The following is a 9,108-nucleotide window of genomic DNA, read 5'->3' on the forward strand; positions in this document are numbered from 1 at the left end:
TTTTATTATTTATTTTACTTAAATATTATTTTATATACATTTAAATATAATATTAAAAAACATTAAATAATCTAATATATTACAAAAACTACTCAAATTTATGATTATTATGAAATTGTATTTATTTTGATGTATTGATGTAAGCGGTATATATGGCGTTAAACCATAAAGCTACACCATAAGCTCCAGCATCCATTTTACCAACTGAAGTAACACTTTCTACATATGAAGCTTTGCCAAATCTATAACAACATTAAATTTATATTATTTAGGTACATGAAAACTTAAAACCTAATTTTTTAAACTAACTCGGCTTTCATTTGTTTTACATCATCGCAAACATCATGTACATGCTGTAATGCTTTTTCTAAAACTGTTTTATATTCTTTAGCACTTATATCTCCATATTCTTGGAACACTTGGTATACTGCAATTATTGGATCAAACTAAAAAATAACATCAACAAATTAAAATTATGATAATATACTCTGTTTTATAAAAAGTAACCCTGGTAGCAGGCTTCTAAGCATGGCAAATGTAATAGATGTTGGTAATGTGTACGCCATACAGAGACTTGCGCTCTCAAGAGTACACTTCACTATACTAACAACTGTCTACTTTGTATTTTGTATTAAAATGATTTTTTGGCCTTAGCTGATTGTCAGAAACAAAAAATTACTACAAAAGTTGACAAAAACTAATGTATCAATAGGTTTAGTTTGATCAAACTAAATAAAAATTAGTCCTGGCCTGAACATACTATTATATGAAACAAAGTATATGTACAATATATTATATTTAAATGTAATAAACACCATGGTCTTATCTCCTTTTCTTGCACTTGAATATTTCATAGCTGTATCTAGTGCATTTTTCAAAGCTCCAGTCCAGTCTAAGTAGTTCATTGAAGCTAAATGCCCAGCAGCTCCAGTCAACAACAAACTATAAAGAGCCCCAGAAGCACCACCCATTTTGTCTTCACAGATGAATGCCAAAGAATACAAAACACTGGCTGGATAGTTTAATGGAAGATTCTTTAGAACAGTAAGCAACTCTAAATTATAATTCAATTTATGTATTTAAGATTTTAAAATTTTGTTTTAATAAGTAAATATTTATAATCATTTACCTAATGCAAACCGTGAAATAGTTGAACCGTTGTCACCATCTCCGATTTCCTGATCCAATTTGTTTAAGACATCAACATTTTTCAATAGATCTTCTCCAATTTGTTTCAATATATTTTTCAATATTAAACTTGCTTTTTCTGATATACATACACCTAACTACATATTAAAATTATTTATAAATATATCTTTATAAACTTTTGCACCTAACATATAATGCACTAATTTGTCCATTAAGTTAGTGTATTCTGATTATCAACTAAAATAAGCACTAAATCACTCATTATAACATAATGATTTAATAATTTCTGATTTTATTTATTTAACCTATAACAGTCCTAACGAAAATTATTGACCATTAAGTATCTAATAAATTATAACAAAATCAATAATATAATATTTTTATTCTGTTGTAATTAGTTTAACTATAGTTTGAAAATCATTTTATTATAAGACTGTTTAATAATTTGATAAAATATTAGAACTCGAACAAAAAAATATTCACCTCATCTGTTATTCATTACAAAAATTATTTTTATTTTATTATACTAATTAACATTTAACACTAAATAGCAGTTTTTGTAAATTTTTATTAAATACAGTAAATTTTTAAGACCTTACAATTAAGAATTTAATCTGTAAATATTTTAATAGGATGTGTATTTATACTCAAAATATTAAAAAATAAAAATAACAATAAAATACAATACAATACAATACTACAGACTAACCTAACCATTGTAAGTCTGTATTTTATTTTTATATTAAATATTATACATATGCATAAACCTAACATAAATGTTATATCGTAGGGGTGGCCAAATTGTGGCTCGCGAGCTGCATGCAGCTCTCTTCATCGACGTATGCAGTTCATGGTCTTATTTACAAAAACTAAAAATATTTTTTTTTGTTTGCATACATTTATAAAAAAAAAATGTTTTTATTATTATTATTTCATAATTTGATATGTTTATCGGATGTTAGCTATCTTTTTTATTTTTGTATAAAAGTACAGATTAGATAATTTAGCTCTTGATATAATTGCATTTATATATGTGGCTCGTGTACATAGTCATGTTGGCCATCCCTGTTATATCGTCTCTTATGTACTTGGTGTTAAGGTTTGATTCTTACACAATAATAACAATATTTAACTTAATATAGGTAATTAGTATTTACTTTAGGATTTATATCATCAATATTTGGAATTTTTATATTTTCTGATTTTTGTTGTTCGATTGTTTTGATGCTCATATGATTTCCCGGCCAAGCAAAAGCTGATGTTTCTTCATCTATATAATTAATCCATTCTCGATTGGCACTCACATCAATAACACTTAATTGAAATCCATACATATTTAGAGATACAATAAATGTTCCCACAAACATACGGCTAACCTCTATTTTAAGTTCATCTATGAATAATTGTTAAAATTATTATTTATTGTATAACATACCTATACTATAGAGAACATTCAATAATAATGTAAATGCTAAAGATACTAAATATATTATAATTTTTAGTTATAATTATGTCTGTATGATATTAGATTGTTAGAAAAATTAAAAATCCAAGCATCCACAACATTTTTATCTTATTTGCACCAACATTATCAACTAAAAATACTATTTTAATTATTATTATATTCTAGTAAAAATTAAAAGTTGTGAGCTATTTTATACAAATTAATTAAAAAAATAAAAGAACAATATATTATTGTATACATACCGAAATATTCTTTAGTGTATTTAGCCAATGCACCTAACTCTATATGTGATACTAATCCAAGATTATTCACAATCAAACAAATTATGCTAAATTCTTTCAAGCATAGGGTACTACATATTTTATCTACTGCTAAACGGATTAAATCTTTCACATCACATGCCTAAAATTATATTCATAATTATTAGTTTGATATAATTGTTTATAAATATTAGTTACCTTATTACCTAAATATATTATACAACAAGACATGCCTAAAGTGAAGTTTATATATGCAATCAGGCCTGAATTAATGTTTAGGTGCATATTAAATATTTTCCTATAATGTAAAAAAAAAAATTTCTAGACCTTCAGTCAAACATAATAAATAGGAGACATTGAAAATTCTAAATCATTTAAAAATTTTATGAGAAAAACTGGAAAATCAAATCTTTAGAATATTAAATGTTAACACATATCAAGGATGAAGTTTAAGAAAAGATTTTTTCTAATTGGGAAATAATATTTAGAATAAATAGTAAATAATACTATACCTATTGAAAATTAAACTGACACTATTTTACAGTACTTAAATGGGTAAAAAAAAAAAAAAACTATAAAAGATTAAGAAAAAAGAGGACTGTTTAAATGTGATACTTTTATAAAATATTGTAGCAAGATCAAATCACATTAATATGAATGATGTTAAATTATTTTAATAACCCCAAAATTCAAAAAAAATATATATGTTAATTTTTTCCAATAATAAATAATATATTTAAAATAGATACATTTTGACATCTGTTTAAAAATACTATGGTCATTTATAATACTTTAAGGAGTAAGCATAAGCCACAAGGTTACCTTAGAAATATTACCTAGAGTAATATTTTGTTCTAATTTAGCCTTGCATGCAATACATGGGTATTTGTATTATCTAGTTATTGTTAGTTAATTAATTATATTGTTGTATAATATATGATATGTATTTGATTATACTTTAATTCTTGAAGTCCCTGCTTCCCCGTGCAATCCAACTCCAAATTCAAATTCTCCTCGTTGAAGTAAAAATGATGGATCTTCACCTGGTACATTACATGAAGTTGCACTTATTCCAAGCGACGCTAGCTTATCGTTGATGTTTTTACCCAGACACAATAAATCATCAATACTACTACCACGTTTAGCCAGTGCACCTAATATCTATCAAGAATAAGTAAATAAACATTAGTATTAAATTTTTAATACTTTTTTACAACTATTTAAAATACATTTTTCAATGTATCCAATGAGTAATATTTTTTACTTCATGTTTAGTTTAATAAAGTAATACTCCAACAATCCAATAAATATTTTAATATTAATAACCCTATAAAATCTGTTTAAACATTATATAGTTGATTATTAAATATTTTATTTTATATATCACCTAAGACTTAACAAGTAACTTATAAGTTCAGTTTTAACTACTAACACCAAAAGAGTTATGTTTCAATTTGGCATTATAGGTGGAATACTAGCATATACCAACTAAATAATTGCATTAGATAACATAAAATATTTATATAAATTACCTTTATAACATACAATAAACCACACATTCCTCTTCTGCCTACTTTTCCACCTGGTCTTGAACAATCATCACTCACTATTAACTCAGCCACCTGGAAATTAAACAGTTATTTTACTATAATTTTATCTAGATAAACAATCAGTACAAAAATTATTTACATCAATATTGTCGATTTTTTTCGCTTTTTCACAGGCCAATCCAAAATTAAATACATCACCAGTATAATTCGCCACAATAAGTAAAACGCCTCCATTACCTATAGGTATAATACATAGGTAACAATTATTTTACTTTTTAAGTACATATATAAAATAGAGAATATTGTAGAAGTTAGAATGACGATATCATACTAACAATTGTAATTATTTAAATATTTGATTGCCTGGTAAATATTGAGAGACGAACAACAAGTAAACACGTAACCACTTACGGACGCGGATAACATCCCATCACCAATATATCCTGTAAATAGTGTAAACACAATATAAATTAATTTAAAATTATAAATTATTATTAAAATGAAAACTATTATAATATGATTATAAGCTATACCTATATATAATTAGTAGTTACGTTCTGAAATAACACACTATTTTTAGCGTTTTTGTATTAAGAAATCACATAATACTTACTTATTTCTACTTGGATAAGAAAATATGGGAAAAAACTACCTACACATCCAAACGTAGTATATAAATAATGTTTTTACTTAAATTTTAAATTAAAAATTAAAATGTTTCCTTAAAAAATAAAATGCTAAAAATACTGTTTTTATTTATCTACCTATTTAGTAATCTGAGTCAGGCACGGCGCCAAGGGAGGGCAAGGTGGGGCTCTAGCCCCCCAGAAAACAGTTCAGCCCCCTCACCAGCCCCCCTACTGAAAAATATGTTAGATATAATAAAGTTAAATTTTTATTTTATTAATTTTTAATTAAATTTTTTATAAATTATAATAATTGAATATTAATGAATTTTGAATAAATAACATCTTTGGTCTTTTTATTATGGATTAACCTACTATTTACTAACATAAATTCATTCACAAATGTATGTGAAGAAATAAATTAATGTAATAAATAAATTATAATTTGTGTACATCATTATTAATATAATTGTTGAAGGTCTGTGATTAAAAATGTTCTTACATAAGATACATAAAAAATATTTGGCAAAACATTTTTAACTATTCAAAAGTTTGTACTATATAGCTAATAGCTATATTATGTTAAGTTATATGATACGAAAATATTTATATTTTATTTAAATAACCTCATTGATTGTTGAAAAAACCTTAGCCCATGTAAAAAAAATATTTTCCCCGCTCTGCTCTCCCTGGAAATAAATTCTAGTGCCGTGCTTGTTCTGAGTATTCATAATTTATTATTAATTCCTAATTATAATTAATAACGTAATATACCTAAGACCTAACTTGGCTAATTTTTTTTAACGCCTCGACTATCAGTCACTGTACGCATTTTAAATTTCGAATAAAATCATAGAACCCATCATGGATTATTCTCAACGTAGATTATTGTAAAATTAATCTATCTAGAAAACAATTTAAAATGTATTGCTTATATAAAATGTAATAAAAAATGACAATGCTAGAATATCTGAACAACAAGGTTCTTAAAAATAGATAATAGTATATATTTATAGGTATGATCACACATTCTCCAATAAACGCAAGCAGGTAATTTTTACTTATCAACATTTTTAGGGTAAAAATTCTCATAAATTCAAATTGTTTATTGAAATGATTAATAGCAATAGGTACCCGATTAATTATATTAACAAAGTATAAATTAATGTATATAATATAGGTATTGATCCTCGAGGGGGCGATCTTTCATCCCTAGCTACCGCTTGGATTCGCGCCTGTCTACTTACCAAATGGATATGGTTCATGTCCAGATCCACCGCCACCGAGTAAGCAAACTCGTTTTTCTGATTTCTAAAAATATTTGAATATTTTTATTCGATGATATAATAGTAAATAGTAATAAAGTAATAATACAAATCATAAACTAACCAATTTTAATCCAACTATTCTACTCTCTGGATATACATCAAATACTGGATAAGTGTAAGCTAATCCGTCGAACATTTCTTTTAGTAAGACACGGCCATTTTTCAATAAGTATTTTTCGTCTGTTTTTGAATTTTGATTAGCCATCATGTATACTTATAATATATTAAGACTGAAAAATACTTTTCTTTAGATAAATTAAAAGTACATGCATAATTAGGTATAGCCAAAAATTAATTAAAATAATAAATATTTTAAATAATTAAATAAGTCACATGAATTCATGATTTATGAATTAAATATGAAAAAATGTATAAATGTGTAGGTTAATATTATTTTTGTCAATAATAATATATTAATTATGCATGTTAAATATTTTATACTTGGCAGATGGCAACGTCATAAATACGAATATACAATCATCTGAATTTATTCAAATCTTTATGGCTTACGAGTTGCGGTTTACTGTCTAGTATACTCTAGTCCATACTCTTCAGGTCTCTGAATAAAACCAACTATGAACTTAGACACTTGGTAGTTTGTACCGTATACAATTTAATAATATTTAACTGCTCGAGAATTGTTCTATTAAAAATGTAGTGCATGCCACATACCTACATTTTGAAAACAAGACCTGAAGTCTGTGGTTAAGGAATAAATTAATTTATTACTTTATTAGTACTTAATTAGTATAACCTATATTATACTATATAATTTAGTAACAGGCATCCCATTATTTATTATCAGTAATAATTATTATTAAAGTTAACAACAGTAATTAATGGTGACCTACTTGGCTACATAACTGAACGACTTACGAGTTAATTTAACGGTTATAGGTTTGGTAATGGTACTTTTTTCATTTTTTCGTTTCTGAACACACGGTGCCGTAGGAAAAGCCTTCGCAATACTCCCGTAAAAATGCTATCTAGATATCTATAGATCTAATAACCCCCCATTGGTGCGTCGCACATGTTTGTTAATGTAAAAAAAAAATGCGCATATGATACACCACTCATGTGGCCATTAAACGGACCTATATAAGGTTAATCGTAAGAAATTGTGGTATAAATTGTCAACGGTTGCCTTTGGTCGATTATTTTTCGCCCAAGAATATTATAGCACTTTTTGACCACATTTTTATAGTACAGACTTTGGGAATCACTTAATTATTTATTTGTATAAATTAGTTTTACAAAGCCATTTAGCATTACCCAGAGAGTAACAAGAGTAAGCGGCATTAATTACTCTACAAAAATATATTGTGTACTTGTAGATATTATAAATTCAAAGATACATTCATCACTCCGTTCAGAATCTAAAAAAATGCTAATATAAAAAATATAAATCGTCAAATTATAGTTATAAAATTTAAAATTTATAATAATTAAATGCCATTGGTAATATTTTTTTTAAAATTTATAATATGTACAAATACACAATATATTTTTGGAGAGTAATAAAAGCCGCCTCCTCGTGGTACTCCCTGGGTAATGCTAAATAGCTTTGTAAAATAATTTACACAAATAAATAATAAAGCGATTTCCAAAGTGTGTATTATAAAAATCTGGTCAAAAAGTGCTACTATAATATTCTTGGGTGAAAAGAGAAAGAAATTTTAAAATATTTGAGCGAAAAACGAAGAGTAATTTTTGGGCGAAAAGGGTCCCGCCCCTTTTTGTTGGATTTATTATAGACCAACCTATGGAATTAACCAAATAACAGGTACCTACTTAGTCACACAAAATTCTATAGTTAATGGCCAATAGATATACCATAATATTAGTATATTACTATATAGTAGTAGCTAGTTATTAATATTGTATAGTATATATACAGATTTTTGAATAGATACAAATGTATAATGTACTTAGATGATAATTGATAATAGACATTTAAATTGTATATAATATAAATTTACTATAATGTATTTACACATATATACCTACTTAATATTTTATAAATAGATTTGTACCATAGGTATAATTAATTTAAATATCTTACCAGTTATGAATGGTGAATGATGGTGATAAATATGTCAACTTCAAGTAGTTACTTTGGCTTTCTAACAATATAATTTTAGTATAATAATAGTATATGTTTTATAATACAATAAAAGCTCACGAAAACAATATTATTCCAGATCGGAGAAAAAAATAACTAAACCTTCACACGCACGAACTTCACAATAGAAATTAACATTACCTATAGGCTATAATAACCTATAGTCATTATAATCACACCACATACTAACCACCTATGTACCTACCTATTATAATCATGATTCAAGAAACAAGAAGAGAAATACATTACAAAATACAAGGTACAACAAATTTATCTTTTGTAGGTGTAGTCTCAATTGTATTTACTGTAGATAACTGATAATAATAAGTATTGGTATAATACCTTATATATTATAAATACGTATATTGTATATAGGTACCTACTGCACAACAACTGCCTTTAGATTGTGTATTATACATGACACATGTAATATACATGGTTATCAAGTACAATTTAATATGACCATATGTTAATTTTTCAATTATCCACCTACTATTGGCTATTTCCTAAATTATAATAATAATGATTAGATTATGTTTATAGGTCTATATCTATATATTAATAGTATCTACATTCTACACGCGCTTATATGGTTATTTAGTTTACAT

The 9,108-nt window shown here is 25.8% G+C and overlaps 1 protein-coding gene across 2 annotated transcripts; it reads right to left on the reverse strand.

Moving 5' to 3' along the window:
• Positions 1-60: 60 nt before the first annotated feature.
• Positions 61-8,802, reverse strand: LOC113551599 (PTS-dependent dihydroxyacetone kinase 1, dihydroxyacetone-binding subunit DhaK-like). Of its 2 annotated transcripts, none has more exons than XM_026953930.1 (13): positions 8,441-8,802; positions 6,440-6,608; positions 6,298-6,361; positions 4,760-4,867; positions 4,564-4,661; positions 4,407-4,496; positions 3,832-4,035; positions 2,857-3,016; positions 2,307-2,542; positions 1,130-1,286; positions 816-1,054; positions 310-446; positions 61-242 (listed from the first exon to the last, which is right to left on the reverse strand). In XM_026953930.1, the coding sequence occupies exons 2-13, from the start codon at positions 6,584-6,586 to the stop codon at positions 122-124; spliced, it is 1,761 nt and encodes a 586-aa protein (XP_026809731.1). In that variant the 5' UTR covers positions 6,587-6,608; positions 8,441-8,802; the 3' UTR covers positions 61-121. The 2 variants fall into 2 exon arrangements, with proteins under 2 accessions (XP_026809731.1, XP_026809732.1); XM_026953931.1 differs by lacking the exon at positions 8,441-8,802 and adding an exon at positions 6,820-6,937.
• Between the last annotated feature and the right edge of the window lie 306 nt (positions 8,803-9,108).

The sequence above is a fragment of the Rhopalosiphum maidis genome, chromosome 2, assembly GCF_003676215.2.
Source record: "Rhopalosiphum maidis isolate BTI-1 chromosome 2, ASM367621v3, whole genome shotgun sequence".
Lineage (NCBI taxonomy): Eukaryota > Metazoa > Arthropoda > Insecta > Hemiptera > Aphididae > Rhopalosiphum > Rhopalosiphum maidis.